General features: G+C 41.8%; 1 protein-coding gene across 8 annotated transcripts in view; it reads left to right on the top strand.

Annotated features, from left to right (window-relative positions):
- The window catches only part of PCGF5 (polycomb group ring finger 5), an 85,123-nt gene that overhangs the window by 48,118 nt on the left and 15,023 nt on the right, over positions 1-21,982 (top strand). For 4 of the 8 annotated variants that reach the window (XM_069980367.1, XM_069980374.1, XM_069980373.1 and 1 more), the window contains exons 2-5: positions 14,700-15,013; positions 15,390-15,486; positions 16,484-16,539; positions 18,075-18,134. In XM_069980367.1, coding sequence (XP_069836468.1) covers positions 14,902-15,013; positions 15,390-15,486; positions 16,484-16,539; positions 18,075-18,134 — 325 coding nt within the window. In that variant the 5' untranslated portion in view covers positions 14,700-14,901. Of the gene's footprint in view, positions 1-6,463; positions 6,619-6,639; positions 6,899-11,081; positions 11,278-14,699; positions 15,014-15,389; positions 15,487-16,483; positions 16,540-18,074; positions 18,135-21,982 lie in introns of those variants that run through there. The other 4 variants (XM_069980368.1, XM_069980369.1, XM_069980371.1 and 1 more) reach the window with 4 other exon arrangements.

The raw sequence follows: 21,982 nt of genomic DNA on the forward strand, positions 1-21,982 counted from the left end.
TGCAGAGTGTGTGTGTGTGTGTGTATATGTATATATAGGTATAATGTGTGGGGGTGCAGGGTGTATATATGTGTAGTTGTGTGACTGAATCTGCAGTGTGTGTATATAGGTATAATGTGTGGGGTGCCGAGTGTATATATGTGTGTGAATGAATCTTTAGTGTGGGTGTGTATATAGGTATAATGTGTGCAGAGGGTATATATGTGTAGTTGTGTGACTGAATCTGCAGAGTGTGTGTGTGTGTATATATATGTATATATAGGTATAATGTGTGGGGGTGCAGGGTATATATATATGTAGTTGTGTGACTGAATATGCAGTGTGTGTATATAGGTATAATGTGTGGGGGTGCAGGGTGTATTTGTGTGAATGAATCCTTAGTGTGTGTGTATATAGGTATAATGTGCGTGGGTGCAGAGTTGATATATGTCACATCAAAAAGACCTGTCATATAGAGACACCAGTGATCCAACAATAAATGTAATAACCCGAAATCTATTAAAATCTATTGTAAATAGTACACAACATGCAAAAAACACCACAAAAGACAAAAACACAAAATATGATAAATATCTGGAGGCCATGATGTAACAAGCGGCCCTTCAGACCAACTAACCCCAGTCTGAACAGTAGAAAAATGAGAATTCTAATGTACCACTCCAATACATGAGTAAACAGTACAGCAATGTAGTTCTGGCCTATATAAGCATATATGTACCATGCAGCCTACAAACATGATACGTATATGCTTGTATACGCCAGCACTACATTGCTGTATGGTTTACTCATGTATTGGAGTAGTACATTGGTTCTCATTTCTCTGTATTGGGTCTCGTTCATATTAAAGCGAATGTACCATCATTTACAATCAGGGGTGGATTAACTTTGCCATAGGCCCCGGGTTGTTCACCATGCCTGCCCCCCCCCCCCCCCCCCAGCCCACTGTAACTATGGCAGCACTGGCACTAGTTCATAATAAAGGATAGATAATGTCATGATGTCCTGAATTGTGCAAAATTGCTGTAAAAAAGCAGAGATTTTTGCAAATCATGGCAGAACTATAACCAGTAGACAATATACCACTGAAAGTATTAGTCTTTTTGGGTGGCCATAGGCCCCCCAGGAGCTCAGGGCCCCGGGCTGCCGCCCGAAACGGACCTATTATAATCCACTACTGGGTACATTCTCTTTAAGTATTAACCATGTATAGAACGGCGCCGGCATGGTGAATCAATGGAGCCACGCCATAGAGGAGCGGAAGTTTCCTACCACTGGGGGCGGGCCAGCCCACCTTCAGTGCTTCACCATCAGCCTGATACTTGTGAATAGAACGGTGCCGTACCCGGGAACCGGGCTGCGGTTCAAAAAAAAGGATCGGGGCACGGGCTTACGCACGCCAGCGCCATTCTGTACATGGATAATACTTAAAGTGTCACTGTCGTTAAAATTTTTATTGCAGAAATCAATAGTCCAGACGAAAAATGCCTGTAACGGACTGTAACGGGGGAGCTGTACAGATATGCGCCGCTCTGTAATAAATCAGCCGCACGGCGCTGCCATTACAGCGCAGTGCATATTCACATATTCATATTCATGTACAGTTCCCCCGCTCCCAGCATCTAATTACAGATGTTGCCCTGATGGGGGAGAAGTCTGTTACAGGCATTCCACGTCGGTGTTCCATGTGGAACACGGACCATGTGAATTAAGCCTAAGGCTATGTTCACACTACGTAAGTTTCGTGAAAATTTAAACAAAACTGAAACAATGGCCGTGATTCCCACGGAACTTATGTAGTGCTGCAGGCTGAAGGGATTCCGGATGGAGTGTATACACATAATATACACTCCTGCCGGGATCCGTAGCGGCGCTGCAGAAAACTGACATGTCAGTGCACACTATGGAGCAAGCGGCTCCGGCCGCACGCTGCATAGTGTGCTGTGGGAAGTTCCGATGCGGCGCAAAAGATCATCCTGCTGGTACTGCGGTGCTGCAGGTACTGCCGGTCTCTTACATAATGTGAATATAGCCTAACAGTGTGAGTGTATGGTGATAATATAGGAACCTCCTACTACAACAGCTGCAAACACTACAACTCCCAGAATTTATTGACAGCATACAGTGCTCAGGATATGATGGGAGTTTTATATCTTAACGGATAATAGCTGGTGATGTGAATAGATTTATTGATGGATCTTCAGGGCTGATGGTTGTATCACATTACAGCCACCAGAAGCCTCTACACAACCCACACGCCGTATACGCAGCAGATACGCAACAAATACGCAGCAGATTTGATGCTGTGTTCAGTTATTTAGATCTAATCTGCTGCGTATTTGCTGCGTATACGGTGTGTGGGTTTATAACCTAAGAGTCATAAAAGGGCCATTGTAATCACACCTATTTGCAAAAAAAAGTTCTACTGTTAATGCAAATAGTAAAACATTAATACAAATAGTAAAACATTAGAAAAGCTATATAAACTGCATATAACTATATTCAGACTGACCTATAGAATAAAGATAAAATGTCAGTTCTACTGTAAACTGCATTAAGTAAACACGGAAGCCCCCATAAATTATATTTTGGGGGTTCCATCATACATGGTATGGAAGATCAAAAGACGCCTTTACAAAGTACACCTGTTCCTGAAAAAGACCTTACATTACCCAGTAGCTGGAAAAAATAAAAGAGTTATAGCTCTTAGAAGACGAGGAGGAAAAAACAAAAACGCTAAATTGGTTAAAGGGGTTAAAGGGGCTGTCCTCTCTGCTGACATCTCTGGCCGAGACAGGAACTGTCCAGAGCAGTAGTGGTTTTCTATGGGGATTTGCTACTACTCTGGACAGTTCCTGACATGGACAGAGGTGTCAGCAGAGAGCACTGTTTCTGAATGTAACCCCTATTAACAAATCTGTAAAGGGTAATATAGACAGTAGAATTCAATATTGTGTTAATTTTTCTTACGCATGCAACTCCACTGTGCACATGATTCCAGCATGGAACTGTAATATAATGTGGCATTTCACAAGACCAGAGGCAGAAAAATGAGCAAAGAGAACCAATTAGGAAATTCCTCACATTAACTTCTTAAGGTCCTCACAAAGTCCATCACACAGTCCAGGGATTAAAGGGGTTAGTCATAATATTACAAACAATTGCATATTGCTAGGATATGTCATCTCAGTGGGGATCCTGTTCCTGGAAATATCATGAGCCTCTAAATGAAGGGGCCATAGTGCATAAAAGGGTTATCCAGCGGAAATATTTTACTTTCAAATCAACTGGTGTCAGAAAGTTATATAGATTTGTAATTTACTTCTATTTTTAAATCTCAACTCTTCCCATATTAACCCCTTAAGGATCGGGCCTGAAATGGCCTTTAGGACCGGGCCAATTGTCACCTTTGCGTTTTCGTTTTTTCCTCCTCGCCTTCTAAGACCCATAACTCTTTTATTTTTCCACCTACAGGGCCATGTGGGGACTTGTTTTTTTTTAAGGAGTAGGTGTACTTTGTAATGGCATCTTTCAGTCTGCCATAAAATGAATGAAGGAATCCTATATCATTTATGGGATGAATTTGGGTTAAAAAATGTGATTCCTCAAATTTTTAGGGGCTTCCATGTTTACGTAATGCCCTTTACGGTAAAACTGGCATTTTTTCTTTGAACACAGCGATATGCATGGTTACTAGGTTTTCTAACATTTTACTATTTTTATTAGCAGTAAGACTATTTTTTTCAGCAAATAGGTGTATTTAAAATAGCCCCATTGTGACTCCTATAGCACTTAATTTTTTTTCACCTACAGGGTCGTATGGGGCATAATTTTTGCGCAATGATCTCTTTTTATTAGTAAAAATTTTTTTCTAGATCAGACGTAGTGATCACTTTTTATTAATTTTTTTTATACATAAAAAGTAATTTAAAAAAGCAATCCCTGCATTTTTTACCACTTTTTTGTTCACACCGTTAACTGTGTGGGAATAATATTGTTGTATTTTAATAGATCGGACGATTACGCTCGCTACGGTATATTATATGTTAATTAACTTTATTATTTTTATGTGTTTAATGTATAAAATGGGAAGGGGGGGGTGACTTTCACTTTTATTGGGGGAGGGGCTTTGGGGCATTTTTTAAAACTTTTATTGATTTTTTTTTACACTTTTTAAGTCCCCTTAGGGAATTTTTACATTATTACATTAGATTTCTCATACTGATCACTGCTATGCCATAGCATAGCAGGAATCAGTATTATCTGTGATCTTCTGATAGAGCCTGACTGTGGCCTGTGGCCTGTAGCAGACTGTATCAGAAGATCGGACTGCACGGAGGTAAGGATTAGATTTCCGGCAGTCAGGCAGTGCAATCGGGATCCCCGCAGACTCGCAGAGATGTTCCGGTCACTTACACTTAATTGCCGCAGTTGTGATGCGATCGCTGCGTTTAAGGGGTTAATGGCGCCATTGATGGTGAGGGCCTGGCTGCAGATAGCAGATGGAGCAAGCTTAGCTCGTGAACACGGTCCATACCCCTGGACCACGGCAGAGCGTACATTTACGCCCTCCTGCCTTAACCCCCTAAGGACAGAGCCTGAAATGACCTTAAGGTCCGGGCCAATTGTCACTTTTGCGTTTTCGTTTTTTCCTCCTCGCCTTCTAAGACCCATAACTCTTTAATTTTTCCACCTACAAGGCCATGTGGGGGCTTGTTTTTTTCAGGAGCAGGTGTACTTTGTAATGGCATCTTTCAATCTGCCATAAAATGAATGACGGAACCCCCAAAATATAATTTATAGGGTGAACTTGGGTCAAAAAATGTGATTCAGCAAATTTTGGGGGCTTCCATGTTTACATTATCCACTTTGCGGTAAAACTGGAATTTTTCCTTTATTCTATAGGTCGGTCTGAACACGGTGATATGCAGGTTTACTAGGTTTTCTAATGTTTTACTATTTTTATTAGCAGTAAAACTTTTTTTTTGCAAATAGGCATATTTAAAATGGTCCTATTGTAACTCCCATAGCGCACTTATTTTTTCACCTATAGGTCGTATGGGGCGTCATTTTTTGCGTCATGATCTCTAGTTTTTATTAGTAAAAATTTTTTCTAGATCAAATGTATTGACCGCTTTTTGTTATTTTTTTTTTATACATAAAATGTCATTAAAAAAAGCAATCTCTGCGTATTTTTACCGCTTTTTTTTTCACGCCGTTCACCGTGCGGGAAAAGTATTGTTTTATTTTAATAGATCGGGCGATTATGCACGCTACGGTGTATTATATGTTAATTAACTTTATTACTTTTTATGTGTTTTATGTATGAGATGGGAAGGGGGGTTATTTTAACTTTTATTGGGGGAGGGGCTTTGGGGCACTTTGTAAAACTTTTATTGATTTATTTTTTTTACACTTTTATAGTTCCCTTAGGGAACTTTCACATTCATTTTTTACATTACATTCACTGATCCCTGCAATGCCATGTACGCCCGTTGTCGTTAAGGGGTTAAGGCCCAGGCAGCGGGGGCGTAAATGTACACCCGTGGTCCTTAAGGGGTTAATAGCTACCATATGTCATGCAGGAAATGTTTTATTTTCAGTCTGACACAGTGCTCTCTGCTGACATCTCTGGCCCAGACAGGAACTATCCAGAGTAGGAGCAGTTTTCTATGAGGATTAATAGAAAACTGAGAGAGAGTTCCTGTCCTTGTGGACTTTAGTATGTGGGTCGAACTCAAATACAACTACTTACCCGAGTAAACAAACGCAGATCAAATGTAACTCGAGGCTTTAATAAACACAGTGTCTCCAGACATGCTGCCATGCATCATGATTGTGACTTTGGAGTCTTTAAAATTTTACCTACTGAACACATTGCGGAGACAAAAACCAACAGGATTGCCACTCTCAGGAAAAGAGAGAATTACTGGATATTTAAACTTAATACCCTGGAACCATATGGCCTAAACGAGATCATCGAGTATACATTATACAAATGTTTTATGAACATTTATATTTTTAGTGTCCTCCTAGCGTTGTTTCAGTGTGTCAGTATGTACTGACATCACTAGTATTTTATTCAGTGGGGTTACAGGTCATTCTTTTATCATCAGATACATTGTTATACTAATATACATTTTATTTAGCTAACTAGTTTATATTTCTACCATCCCTGTGTTTAGACATTGTTTTCATATATTTATACAGTATGTGTTGATATATTATTTACACTTTGGTGGGTGCCTGCGTGCGGAGCCCTGTGTCTGCCTAGGGCCGGCGGTTTACCCACCTCTATATATCTGTCCTTACACATAGGTCATACAGTTGACATTTTTATTTCATGTTTTCATGTAAACAGCGTGCACATTGCCTAACAATATTTGCTACGTAGCAATACATCTGCTGCTGAGTGCGGAAGGACCTTTGGCATCAGGCTGTTACCACGCCGACGACTCAGTGAGCATGTGCACTGCCTACATGACAAAGGTCCTGCATGGTTTTGCTATTGCAGATGGAGGTGTGTACAGCACGCTGGCTCTCCCACACCACTAGCTGTAAGTTTATTTTTCTTTGTATGTTTTATATGCTACAACACGAATTGGTGCTGCCTCAGCCCAGGTGGGTCAGCCTGTAGTTTCGGCTGCATGCATGTTTATAGAGTGTTTTATGCCGTTTGTCTATAGTCTTGTCCGTCCTTATCTGAGGAAGTGGCCTGTGTGCCTTGAAAACGCGTTTATAATCATTGGACCTTAAATCTTCCCTTTTGCTACAAAGCCTGCGCTTACGGTTGACGTGCTTTTGAAGTTTTGTACTACTGTGGAGCTGCGGCTGGTATCTATGCTTCACTCTACTCACACGTATGTGCTGCAGTGGTTGTGGCTGTACACAACCTGATCAGGTGAGCCTTCCATCGGTGTCACACTATTGCCTTACTGTGGTCCCAAGTGTACTACCCCATCAGGCGTCTGCCTGTTTTTTATGTTTTTGTCTGTGCTATACATTGATACCTGGTCACACTTGCTGTCAGGACTTCTGATTGGGAGCCCTGACCTGCTAATTTATAGAGAGTGCATACATCAGCCCATCAGACTGCATTCACATACAGCAGATCGGAGGCAGATTTTCATTACCTGCTTTTAGTTAAGGAACTTTTACACTGACTTTTTCTAGTACTACAGATGGATTTTAACTATTAAGTGACAGCTGCAATGTATTGCTTTGCAGTTCAGCTGTCACTCGATAAATAAAGGGGTCCCCAGTCTGGGAAAAAGCATTATATATATACAGTGGTGCCTTGGGTTATGAGCATAATTCGTTCCGGGACCGTGCTTGTAATCTAAATCCACTCTTAAACTAAAGCAAATTTTCCCATAAGAAATAATAGAAATGCAGACAATTGGTTCCACAACCCAAAAATAATGATTTATTATTCTGAATAACATGTAAAACAAATGAAACAAACATTCAGAAACAGCAGAATATGTAATATTATAAGTTACTGTACAGTAATGGAGAGGATAGGAAACACAAGGGCGGACAGAGACTGCAGGGAGCATGAAGGAATGAGCAGGGCAGATGTGGGCACATACATGCAGCGCTCTCTGTCCGGGGAGAGAGGGGTTACAGCTATGGAGAGATTACCTCCACAGTCCTGTCCCCTGATGTAAGCCCCAACCTGAAGTGGATCTGCCATGATTTGGAAGGTGAAGGAGACTTCCTGGGTCAGAGTACAGTGCTGTAGACCCCGCTATGCATACCATGCCCCTCCTCCACTCGCGCTTCCACACAGTACAGGGAGCTCTTAAACCAAAGCAATGCTCTTAAACAAAGTCACAATTTTGAAAAACGATGAGCTCTTAAACCAAAACACGCTTAAACCATGTTACTCTTAAACCAAGGTAGCACTGTATATACACACACCTTCCCTTCTGTCACCATGCCACCACTGTTCTCCCTGAGCTAGTCCCATTGCACAGCACCTTTTGTGTTTTGGCGTTAGCACATGAACTACCTGCACAGCCAATCAGTGAATGAGGTGAACATGTGTTAACCCTAAACACAGGATGTACTGTGCAGTGGGACCGGCTCCAGGAAATTGGGAGCAGCAGGAGTGAAAAAGGTAAGCAGGGAATAGCAGCGGATAACTGGGAATAGGGAAAAATATGTTTGTATTTTATTTTTTTCTGCCCCAGCAGCATTTCATTTTTACAATAGACAGGAATACCCCTTTAAAGGAGAAGTCCGGCCAAAATTATTTTTTTTATATGTTATTACTGATGGAAAGTTATACAATTTTTTTATGCACATTAATTATGGGAAATGCTCATATACTGCAATTTCCCTTAATTTAGTGTATCAGGAAGTGTTAGAATTCTCTCAGAAGCAGTGACGTCACGACGAACGGTGTATTTCCTATGGAGTGTCCAGCAGGGGGCGCTCTATATATAGAAGTCAATGAGTACCATTGACTTCTATATATAGTGCGCCCCTGCTGGACACTCTATAGAATCAATGCATATGTGTATGTAATGTAATGTTATGTACTGTACTTTGTGATTGAATACATTCATGGAATACTTTGGGGAGCAAGTGTTCTTGCTCCCCTAAGTATCCCATAAATGTATTCAATGAATACATTTGCAGGGCACCGAGCAGGGAGGGAGAGAGGTGCCTGTGCATCTACCTCCCCCCTCCCTCCCTGCTCGGTGCTGGGCACATATACACAGTACTACTCCCCCATTATCTGAAGATAATGGGGGAGTAGTACCTGTGCTATCTATCCCCGTCCGCGCCGCTGCTCACACAGGGGCTGCTCTTCATGCCCCCCCCCCCTCTCCTCTTAGCTTGAAACAAACTATCGCGCCGCTGACTCCCCGCCGCCTGTGCTGGTCCTCACACTATCCCGCCACCCGCACCGCTCCTAACACTACCCCGCCGCCGGCCGCCAACGGCGAGATAGTTCGTTTCAAGCTAAAAGGAGGAGGGGGAGCGGAGGAGGGGGCATGAAGAGCAGCCCCTGTGTGAGCAGTGGCGCGGGCGGCAATAGATAGCACAGGTACTACTCCCCCATTATCTGCAGATAATGGGGGAGTAATACTGTGTATATGTGCCCAGCACCGAGCAGGGAGGGGGGAGGTAGATGCATAGGCACCTCTCTCCCTCCCTGCTCGGTGCCCTGCAAATGTATTCATTGAATACATTTATGGGATACTTAGGGGGGCAAGACCACTTGCCCCCCAAAGTATTCCATAAATGTATTCAATCACAAAGTACAGTACATAACATTACATTACATACACACATCCATTGATTCTATAGAGTGTCCAGCAGGGGCGCACTATATATAGAAGTCAATGGTACTCATTGACTTCTATATATAGAGCGCCCCCTGCTGGACACTCCATAGGAATTACACCTTTCGTCGTGACGTCACTGCTTCTGAGAGAATTCTAACACTTCCTGATACACTAAATTAAGGGAAATGGCAGTATATGAGCATTTCCCATAATAAATGTACATTAGAAAATTGTATAACTTTCCATCAGTAATAACATATAAAAAAATAATTTTGGCCGGACTTCTCCTTTAATTAACCATGTAGCACAGGAATGGTGAACCTTCCGTCCTCTGGCTGTTGCAAAACTGCAATTTGCATCAAAGCTTTACGCTGGTCAGGCATGATGGGCATTGTAGTTTTGCAACAGGTGGAGGGCCACAGGTTCCCCATCCATGATATAGAACTAAAAAAAAGTCACTGTGTAATGTGTCTGTATGTAGCATGTCTGGACCCAGCCTAGGCATGCTTTAGATGTAAATATCCACCACATAATCTCAAATTCTGCAGTAGCGTTCATTCACGTGTTTGGTAATGGCAGATTTCAACGAAAATCTGCAACTAGTCCCCAGCAATGCTTAGGTTAGGCAAACAGTATGTGGGTGGTAGGAATCCTATTAGTACTCATTTGGGTGCGTTTACACAGAAAGATTTATCTGACAGATTTTGGAAGCCAAAGCCAGGAATGGATTTGAAAAGAGGAGAAATCTCAGTCTTTCCTTTATGACCCGTTCCCTGTTTATAGTTTGTTCCTGGCTTTGGCTTTTAAATCTGTCAAATAAATCTGTCTGTGTAAACGCACCATTAGAGATGAGCATAACTCGAGTAGCTCGAGTCTGATCAGCATTTGAATACCGACGCCTGGAGAAGTTGGATGCAGCCCTAGGAGTCAGGACAGAATACAGCCTATGGCCTATAGCTGTAGCCTTGTTTTCCCTGAACTGAAATATTGGACTCGAGCATTACACAAATGTAATGTCTATCCTTCCATATTTTTAGCCAAATCCAAAAATGGATCATACAGTGGAAAAACTTGATCAGAAAACACTTGGATTGGTTTTACACAAGGTGTTTTTCCTAAAAAGAATAAAATGCCAGGGGCGACGTATGGTTTTGTTTGTGTGTGTGTGTGTGTGTGTGTTTTTTTGTTTTGTTTTTTTCCCTGGGAAGTAAAAAAAAAATGTCCAAATGCTACAGTATATCCAGAATGTTTTTTGGTTTATAATGTTTTTCCTCACTTGAAGGGTGTTATTTGGGTTCGTAGCAATTTTCTAAAATGCAGTATGTTGTGTCTGTGGCATTTTCCCTCCCATAGACCTTTTATGGGTTGTATAAAACTAGTAAGTGTGTGTGTGTGTGTACGTATGTATGCATTCATTCTGTTTGGCATTCTTCCCTTTCTTAAAGTGCCATGAAAAACTTTTTCCCAGTAATTGAAGCACATTACAAAGTTATATAACTGTGTAATTTGCTTGAATCACCTATCTGCCTCCCTTCCCTGTCTTTTCCCCCGTCCACCCCCCACCAGGAAGTGTCCTGACTCACACAGACCTGATTACTGTCGTCACCGTCACCAAGCTCTTCTCTCAGCTCCTTCTCCTGTTACACTAGCCTCCCCCCTCCCCTGCCTTGTCAGGTGACAGGCTTGCTCAGCTCCCATTGGCTGAACAACTGCAAGCCATCACTTGTCACATGTCATGCTTATCTTCCCTCCGACTGACTCTGGCACATAGGCAGCTCCCCCCTCCCCTCATACCCTCTCTCCTGCTGCCGTGGACTCAGTGAAGGAGTCATGTCACTAGAGAAGATAAGCTGAGCAAGCAGAGTCACCTGACAAGGAGGGGGAGGGGGAGGCTGGTGTAACAGGACCTAGAGCAGCCCTCCTGCTGATGACTCATCCTCACAAGAAGGAGCTGCCTGGTGACGGTGACGACAGTAATTAGGTCTGTGTGAGTTAGGACACTTCCTGGTGGGGGGTGGAGGGGGGAAAAGACAGGGAAGGGAGGCAGATAGGTGATTGAAGCATATTACAGAGTTATATCACTTTGTAATGTGCTTCAATTACTGGGAAAAAGTTTTTCATGGTACTTGTCCTTTAAAAATGATGACTTTTGGCAAAATTTGGCAATAAAAAAAAAAGAATACAAAAACTGGGGGGAAAAAAGTGTAACAAAACACTGGTAAAATTATGAATGAAGGAAGCCTTGTGGTAAAATTGGGCTAATGGTATACTATCAGTTTGTATCTGACCTTTAAAGCAGAACTCCAGGCAAAGGTAAAAATCCAGGAAGGGCATAATATAATAATTAAGTTACACTTACCCATCCCTGTGCCCCTGCAGCCGCAGTGCCACCGATCAGGGTCGCCCGCCAGTCTCCTGTATCTCCCATCCCTGTGACATCACAGCCCCATTGAGAAATGCCTGCTCAGCCAATCAGTAATGAGACGGGACACCTCTGCAATCACTGGCTTAGCAGGTAGTTCCTTCCACCCAGGAGACCAGAGGGTGACAGCTGGTTGCACTGTGGCCATTTTTTACGCATCCACTATCCCCTGCCCTCCCTAAATTTTTTCTACCTTTGCCCAGAGAACCTCTTAAGACTCAATGGTAACCAAAGATTCCGGCCTATCCACATCAGTGCTTGCAGATTTTATTGAGGATATAAATGCAGATTTTCCTTCACTTTTGCCCCATTATGAAAGTTGCTATTAAGTCATACACTTGACTAATGGTGCGTTTACACAGACAGATTTATCTGACAGATCTTTGAAGCCAACCCCAGGAACAGACTATAAACAGGGATCAGGTCATGAAGGAAAGACTGGGATCTATCCTCTTTTCAAATCCATTCCTGACTTTGGCTTCCAAAATCTGTCAGATAAATCTTTCTGTGTAAACGCACCCTTAGAGGCTAAATACCTTGTATCTGTCATTTTACATTTTTTTTTTGGGATACGTTGTTTTATCTGTGACCATGAGGAGCAGCACTATATCTGGACATTATGTATCATATTTATTGCCCTATTCAGCAGGTTTCTTCTCTGAAAGTTGTCTTTTAGCCGTCTTTCTCTCTCTGCACTTCCCCTCACATCTTCCTGCTTCATAGACTTCAGACTTCAGATGAAGTTGTAACCAGTAAACATTGCTGCAAAGTAGATTTTTAAGCGTGGATGGCAGTTTAAGGGTGCGTTCACACCTACAGGATCCGCAGCTGATTTTCTGCTGTGGATCCGCAGCAGATCCGCAGCAGGTTTCATTTAAATAACTGAACACAGCATCAAATCCGCACCATCAAATCTCCTGCGGATCTGCTGCAGATCCTGTAGGTTTGAACGCACCCTAAGGATCTGCAGCAGATCCGCAGCAGATTTGATGGTGCAGATTTGTTACTGTGTTCAGTTATTTAAATGAAATCTGCTGCGGATCCACAGCATAAAATCAGCTGCGGATCCTATAGGTGTGAACGCACCCTAAGGGTGCCTTCACACCTACCGACTCGCAGTGTTAATAACGCTGCGAGTCGGCTAGGTCCTGGCCAATCACTGTCAGTACATACACGCAGCGGTCTGAACGACCACTGCGTGTATGTAAATCTGCCGGCAGCTTAACCCCTTCTGATGCCGGCCGGCCGCCTCCCGCTCAGCTCTGTATACATTACCTCCTTGCTCCACGGGGTCCCGGCGTCCTGCTCTCGCGCCCGGCCAATCAGTGTTTTGCCCTGCCGCAGCCACTGATTGGCCGGGCGGGAGAGCAGGACGCCGGGACCCCGTGGAGCGAGGACAGGTAATGTATACAGAGCGGAGCGGGAGGCGGCCGGCCGGCATCAGAAGGGGTTAAGCGGCTGGCAGATTTACATACACGCAGCGGTCGTTCAGACCGCTGCGTGTATGTACTGACAGTGATCTGCCAGGACCTAGCCGACTCGCAGCGTTATTAACACTGCGAGTCGGTCGGTGTGAAGGCACCCTTAAGGTGTGTTCACACGTACAGGATCTGCAGCAGATTTGAAGGCGCAGATTTGAAGCTGTAGATTCAAAGCAAATCTGCAGCTTCAAATCAACGCCATCAAGTCTGCTGCAGATCCTGTACGTGTGAACGCACCCTAAAGGGATATTTCCATTACCTAAACTTTTGTTAGATGAAAATGAATGCAAAAGAAAAGCAATTTTGAAAATGCTTTGCATTAGCAAAATTGCCTTATTTTGTTGCTTGGCCCCTTTCTGTCCTTGTAGTGTTGACAACTCATTGTCTAGGTTCCTGAATACGGCTCTCAGCTCTGAGACTGCTAGACAGGCTGTTACGTCATTTGGGTGGCCGGATCCTCGTGAGAGGTAAGTATAGATTTTTACTCCCTCACTCTCCTCCACTGTGTCCTCTGAAGTCTCAGATGTCTTCAGGGCTTGCACCAATGCGTCCTGTGCTCGCTTCCTTCACGCCAAACCAAGAAAGGACTTAATGTTGGGCAGCTGGAAAAACTCCTTTAAAATTAAAAAGTCAAAGTGTTGCTCTACCCTGAGTAGGGAAATAGGAATTTATTCTCCAGGTGTCATTGTTGTATGTTTTATTAGAATGGCATGAGACCGATTGCTAGGATAAGGGTCCATTTACACAGAAATATTATCTTACAGTTATCTGCCAAAGATTTGAAGCCAAAGCCAGGAACAAACTAAGAACAGCCTGAGATTTCTCCTCTTTTCCAATCTGTTCCCGGCTTTGGCTTCAAATGGACCCTAAGCGCTTTGCTAAGTGCTTCTCTCCACGTTTTGCACCTGAATGCACAAGCTCCATAGTCTTTACAGTCAAATCTGCCGTGTGAACTGTTTACATCAGAATTTTAGTCTAACAAAAAGCCAAAAGTGTCTGCTTTCTGTTCAGTAAATCTTGCTCATTATTTATTTTCTATAGTTTAAAAAAAATCCCTCACTATATACCAGACATTTGCTCCTAAGTATTCGAGAAAATAAATTTTATTCCATAAAAGCCATGTAAACAAGGGAGAACATACAGTACAAACTCCATGCAGGTAAAACCCAGGACCTCAGCAAAGCAAAGTAACAACACAATTAGCCCCTGTACATATACCATGTCACAAACATTGGGGCTGCTAAAGGGGGTTGTCAGCTGTTATTTCCAGACTTCTGGGAGGATAATTTTACTTGCCCCTTTATAGTTCCATTGTTTAGCAGTTTGCTTTTCAGGATAATAGCAAACCCTATTATATTCGTTTTATTATGTTATTGTGTAAAATGCTGAAGGTATATTTCTATAATATAAATGTAATTGGTTTGGTTGTCTCTTGTCACCATTTACAGTTTTTCTTTGTGCTGTGAAAGTAATCTTTTCTATCTCACTTCTCTCACGCAGGAGTCGGGAGGTGTAACACATTTTAAACACCCAAAGGCAAATTGAAGCGCAATGAACATTATTTTAGTAAGGTTCATCTCGAGGGCAACCCCAGCGTGGACAAAAATGTGAGACGTTTAAGAAGTTTGATGCTCTTTAAATCCTTGCCCATTCTCCAGTCTCTGCCTGCATCCAGGGATCATCTGTCTTAAGGCATCTGTCAATGGCAACCCAAAGAAGGCGCTTTGTAAAAGAATTCAATCTTCACATCACTTGCTATATCTGTAAAGGCTATCTTATCAAGCCAACCACAGTCACAGAGTGCCTGCATACATGTAAGTACTGTATTTTATTAGAGAATACACTTTAGACGTGGAAATGCTGTACCAGTTAAAAGAATAATTGAGTCAATGATATGTAGTTCCTGAAAATTTATTTGGAGAGTTTGGAGAGTTAGAAAACGGTGGGGGAGATTTATCAAGCAGTCCTATAGTAAGATTCTCTATTGATCATTGCTCTGGGCAACAAATGACATTCTTACTATAAGACTCGGTATCAGTAGAAGAGCCTGCAGCATCTCTGCTTCTCTCGCTCTACACTTCATTCCTCTTCCTTCGCCCATGTCTCCTCTGTACACTTCTTTGACTAGCATTTAAACTTACCCCTCAGTGAGTTGATAATCTGTTTCATCTCACATCTCTTTTTCAAAAGTTTGCAAGAGTTGTATTGTTCAGCACTTCGAAGAAAGCAATGACTGCCCAAAATGTGGAATCCAAGTTCACGAAACTAATCCGTTAGAAATGCTAAGGTATGTGGTTATGCATTATACATTTGGAATGGGGTATGTACTAGGGTCCCTAGCATGGAAATGGTGTATTTGGAAAGGTGTTTAACAATAAAGCCGATATGTTCTTCCCTGTATTATACCTTTTGGCTTCACTTCTCTCTGTCTTTCTTACTCAGTGCTGTCCTCCAAGTTTTCTCTAACCTGTCCACTTTTTGAGCTGGTGTGTAAATCAACACCTCTCTGCTCCTATCTGTAATACATAGAGACCAGGAGGTCCAAATAATATATATCTTATATTTCAGTGAGTAGCAGCTAAATGTAAGGGCATTTCTAATAAGGACAATTTATGGTGCGTTTACACAGACAGATTTATCTGACAGATCTTTGAAGCCCAAACCAGGAACAGACTATAAACAGGGATCAGGTCAAAAAGGAAAGACTGGGATCTATCCTCTTTTTAAAACCATTCCTGGCTTTGGCTTCCAAAGTCTGTCAGATAAATCTGTTTGTGTAAACGCCCCCTTAGAAAGCTGCATTATTTTTTATTCACTGCAAAGGTGTCTATAATGGATGCTAATAGTGCCCACAATACAGAGCCCAGAATCAGAATTTGGAGGCTGCCGGTCACCAACCTGCAGGTTCTTCATTTCATAAGGTTTCAGCTAAATTAATATGCAAAGATAATATATAAATTTTTGTAATTTTTTCCCCCTGGTTGTTGAAGCAGATATGTCAGCACTTCTGCTTGACCTCTACTTCATTTTCTTGAGGCACTAAGAACCTCTGTTCCTGTAATTGTTAAGAGGTCTGAAAGGTTAGGCCCCTGCAGATCATATACCTAGCACTGATCCTGTGGATAGGTGATACCTTGGAATAACCCCCTTACGGATTATGGCTTTATGCGTTGCCATAAACTATACTTCTATTAATATATTATAAAACTAAACTGATGCAAGTAGGACCTATGTGCAAAGGAATTTGTGATTAAAAATGTAATTATTTGTTTTTCTATTTCAAGACTAGACAATACTCTTGAAGAAATCATATTTAAACTGGTACCAGGTCTACGGGAAGGTATGTTTCTTTTTCTTTTGTGTCTTTGCCTCTTGTATATAGGCAATAAATAAATAGGATAATAAATAATACAAAGATTAGAATACTTATACATATACATAATTAAAAGGGTTGTCCTAGATAAAATATTATTTTACTATGCTACCGGGGCTCTGGGGGAGATGTCAGGAACAAATATTTACCTGTCCTGCTCTGGGCTGTTGCTGTGTTCCAGGCTATGTGCCGCCAGTTTTTTCAAAACATCTGGTTATGTGCTGGGAATGGAAGCTCAGTACAGCCAGTATAAAGTCTATACTGAATTTCCATTTACGGCAGGAACAGGGCATCACCAGATATTTTGAAATCGCTGGCAGCAGAGAGTGGACTGGCAACAGCGGCGGAGCAGGACAGGTAGGTATATATCCCTGACGTCTCCCCTGCAGCCCAAGTAGCATAGTAAAATATAATGTTATCCCAGACAACCCTTTTAACCACTTTAAGACCGGAAAATATTCCTTTTCTGTTTTTATATTTTTTATTAACATAAGAGAACTTGTTTTTTGCTAGACCAATTTGTAATTTTTGTAAAATATTCCTTTTCTAATCCCTACAAGTTTAATTTTGTGTCTATGGATGGACTCTTAATAGATAGGACTATTTTATATACTATCAAATGAGAGATATCATGTGACCAATTCCACAGTTAGTTTTTTTCCATGCACGTGGTTCAATGTGCGGGATCTATAACATCATGTTTTAACAGTTTGAATTTTTTCAATACCAAATGCAGCCTGTATTATTAGCTTTAACATAAGAGTCACAGAGACCTTCAGAAAGACTCCGGCTGCCATGTTACCCATTTGCATTGGGTTAAATAACTGGCATCAATGGGATTGGTTATTTTGCTGATTTACATAGGGCAGCGGATGGGGGTTAATATTGTGAGATACAGTACGCTGCCTTTGAGCTTATAATCTACTGCAGTTTGGCTCTGTTCACACTTGTGTTGTGAACCCCATTGCTGGTTCCATCAAACTTCCAGTGTTTCCAGTAAACTCTAGCCTACTGCTTTGTTCTAGCTGTCAAAAATACCAAAACACCAACACACCCTATTCAAGTTTGTGGTGTCCATTGCTGAGAATTTCAGTCCATTGTCTCAGTATCATGACTTTCACTATATATGGAAACCTTGATAATACACTGTAGGTAGCCTATATTAGACATTTATGGCATACCCACAGAAATTTCCTTAAATGTCTGAGACATTCAGGTTCCAAATCTGGGACCCACTCCTACCTCTAGAACTGAGTATCCCTGGTCCCCTCCAGCCTGTGGTGGCCAGGGGTGGTCAGTATTTCAAAAATGGACATGCAAGTGATTTTACAAAGTTGCTGTAACCCCCAGAGATGGTAATTTGAGTTATGGATAACATCCAGGATGGAGGGGGCTGGGGGCACTCCTAGAGATAGGTATAGTCTCAGAGGTGGAGGCTATAAATGTAGGAGACTATACAATATGGCTCATTTACATTCATTTTCCTATGTTGTTGTGTCTAGGAGAACAGCAGCGAGAAACAGAATTCTGGAAGAGAAAAAGACCACAGGAGAATGGAGAAGGTATATTTCTGTTTCTTGTATACTATATTTTAGTAAGTTCAAAGGCCTATATAGATAATCTGTCAGTAGTAGTGGGCTGTCAGATCTGCAGTCAGCTCTATATAAAGGACAGAAAGAGGCAAAAAATATAGCTATGGTTACAGTCACACCGGGCACAACCAACAAAAAGTCTTTTGGTGACCTGGGCGCTGCTGCGGATGTGCCTGGGGAGCCACCCTGCATCATGTTAAGTAGGCTTGCCCGGCCCCTCCTGTGAACATCCAGTCTGGACACTTCTATAGCTGTCGCTTGGAGCTGCATGATTGAAAACATAGCTTCTTGCTTTTTACTCAATAATCCAGTTTTCCTGTGAACCCAACTTAAAGGAGATGTCCGGCGAAAATTTTTATTAAAGTATTGTATTGCCTCCCAAAAGTTATACAAATCACCAATATACACTTTTCACAGGAAATGCTTATAAAGTGCTTTTTTCCCTGCACTAACTACTACATCAAGGCTTCACTTCCTGGATAAAATGGTGATGTCACGACCCGACTCCCATATCTGTGCGGGCTAAAGCTGCTGGAGAGGATGATGGCAGAGGGATGCTCAGTGTCCCCCCAGTGCCCTGTGTCCCTCAGTGTCCTTCTGACATCATCCTCTCCAGCAGCCACAGCCCGCACAGCTCTGGGAGTCGTGTTGTGACATCACCTATTTATCCAGGAAGTGAAGCCTTGATGCAGTAGTAAGTGCAGGGGAAAAAAAGCATTTTTTAAGCATTTCCCGTAATAAGTGTATATTGAGGATTTGTATAATTTTTGCTGGGCAATACAATACTAAAATAAAAATTTAATAAAATTTTTTGCTGGACTTCTCCTTTAACAATCTTGTAATATACTTACACTCACATTTATGTAACAAATTCTGTAAGTGTAATGCACAAATGCTTATTCATTAGAAATTATTTGAGGGATCCTGTGTCATGGACACATCTGTAAACAGAAAAAACACTACAATGTCATGCTTTTTTCATAGTGACTTATAAAATGCGAATAATGTGGGGAAAGTAATTTTTCATTATAACTAATGGTAGGACATAATAACTTGTGTTTATTAGGTCAGGAAACATTTACTTCCTAAAGTGAACGCTGAACGAATCCTTCTCTTTTCATTGTGCTGGGTATTATATGTGCACCAGGAAGCCAGTATTTCCTGGTGAATGACTTTCATTTTCGTTATTCACTCTTGGTCTGATAATGTATTATGACAAATAGACCATGCTTCAAAAAGAATGCTTATCTAATGTGTAACAGATAAATGCTTCATTGCTTCCTCCAGTGTTTGTTATTAACTGATGAACTGATGGTGGAACAGGCAAAGGTTACAAAAAATGTTCACACTTCAAAACCATTTTCTTCTTTTACCTAAATAGGTGTAAAATTCAGTGTGGTTAATTGTAGAGTACATGGGAGGGGGGATTATCAATGGAAAAAGTTTTTAAGCCCGGCGCAAAAAAGGCCAGACTTAATAAATGTCCCCCCTAGTATACATGTTTTGGCCATGTTCACATGACGTAAGACTCCGTCCGTTCTGTGACCCGGCCAGGTCACAGAAGATCATCCTTTTACTTCTGATGAATTGGGATGCGGGCGCATCTGTGCGTGCCCGCATCCCAATTCGCCACTGCACACAGTGGAGCGTGTGGCCAGAGTTGCACGCTCCATTGTGTGCACTGACAGGTTCTTTGGGGCCGCTATTCAATAAATAGCAGCTGCAGAAAACTGACATGTCAGTTTTTTGCTGTGCCGCTAGCGATCCTGGCCAGAGTGTATACTATGTGTATATACTCCGGCCGGGATTCTCATTGTGCCTACAGCACAATGTAGGATCAGTAGTAATGACAGCCGTTGTTGAAAATCGTTGTTGATTTAATAATACAAGGGTATGCAGTGAGCTCCTATGCACCTAGTGGTGCAGGCAGGCAGAAATTTTTGTCAGACTTGCTGATCCCTATCAGAAAACAGAGTTTCAACCCTTTGGCCCAAGTCACGCATTCATAATATATGGTGCATGCATGGACTGTATACTACAGACATGTGAATAGGGCCTAATAAAACTGATCAGTACTGAATTGTGGACCAAAACAACATGTCCATTGAAAGTGAGCTCTTGGGCACCTACAGAAAAGCCTCTTGAAGTTCTTGTCAGAGAAATGGAAAATAATCTAAAAGTAATGTGTTTAGTCTCATATCTATGTAACTTTTTCTTGTTCACGCATAAACATGTAAATTCTTTGAGCAGAGAGCGGAGGAGCACAACACAACACTACACTGAGGAAGCCGAGATTCCAAACGGAGTCCGCGAAGATAAAACAAATGTTACTGGCCTCTTAACTGATGGTTGTTTGCAAAATTATAAAATAACATTCTCCCTCTAAATGTAAGAGCTGTGGAGGCAGTGCTTTATGTCCTATATTTTTCTGGAGGGATCCATTTCCAACTACTGAGCTTATAGGAAATCAGTCACCACATTTATGATGTCATGTCTACAGGGAGCATAAAGTAGTTATAGTGCAGGATATTGGCTGCAGCATGCTGTACACCTCTCTCATGTTCTCTCAGTGGCAGGTAGGTGGTGAAAAGTTATGTATACACTGAACCCTTAGAATATATCATTCACAACACACTGCAGTGAATAAGCTGTAAGTCCTGCAAAGCCACAGCTTGTTTACAGCTGCTCATTGTGTCTGTCCTCAAATGTGCAAATGTGGTGATGAAGGTGCCCAAAGCTGTCAGCCAAATGCTTATTAAACTGACAGCTATCACTCATAACACCCCTTTCTTTACACATGTACGCTCGGCCAAGCCTGCATATGTTGTTAATAGGGAGAGAGAAATAAGCTACTGCCACACATACCCATCATGTCTAATGTTTTTTTTTTCTCGCACATCTGCCAAAGATATCACCCCCCCATAGACATCAGATGGTTGGCTTGTCCCACTAAAACTGGCAAGTTTGGATGATGTTTGTCTAAAGTGTGTGTCTATTGTTGATTTTTCTGACAAACATGAAGGGGGGAGGGGGCGGGGTTTAATGCCCAAACGTCTATTTTTTTTTTGTTTTTTGTTTCAGGAGCTTTTAAAGTCAAATTAATAGCACATAGCAGCTTCATTGTAAGCAGATAGACTTGGTGTTGTTTTTTTGGGTCAATAATCTTCTACTTTCTGGGGTGCGTTTAAGACTGTAAAGGAGAATATGTTAATTAAGAATAGATGATTTGACTTGTCTTATGAAGATAACCCCTGTTAGGGCATGTGGACATCAGCATCATTTTAGATATTCTGTCCTGGACCTGATAGAAAAATGGGAAGGTGTTCCACATATATTCTGGCCACTATGCAAATATTCTGGACGAGTTTGTGATCTTGATTCTTGGTTTATCACCAAGCAATAACACAGTGGGTTATTTAGTACAGGGACACTGAAGGACCTAAGGTAATATTTCCACCATTTGGTCTCAGAATGCAACTACAGTAATAATAATAATATTAATAATATTTGTATAGCGCCAACAGATTCTGCAGCACTTTTTTTTTTAAATACATAAGTGCAATACAGGTTATATTTATATTAAATTATACAATAAATAAATTTAAATAAAAACATTACATAATTAGAGACCTGGTCACGACAGCGTACAACATACAGTGGAGCATGTCCTGCTCATGAGAGCGTACAGCGTACAGTGGGGCATGTCCACCAAATATAAGCATAGCAGCTAATCATTCAGCATCCCCTAAAGCCAAGCTGGAAAGAATCTGACCAGATCGCATGGAGGCCCTTGGGGACCAGGTGTAATCTATGTAAAA

This window comes from Dendropsophus ebraccatus, chromosome 8 (genome assembly GCF_027789765.1).
Source record: "Dendropsophus ebraccatus isolate aDenEbr1 chromosome 8, aDenEbr1.pat, whole genome shotgun sequence".
NCBI classification, from domain to species: Eukaryota; Metazoa; Chordata; class Amphibia; order Anura; family Hylidae; genus Dendropsophus; species Dendropsophus ebraccatus.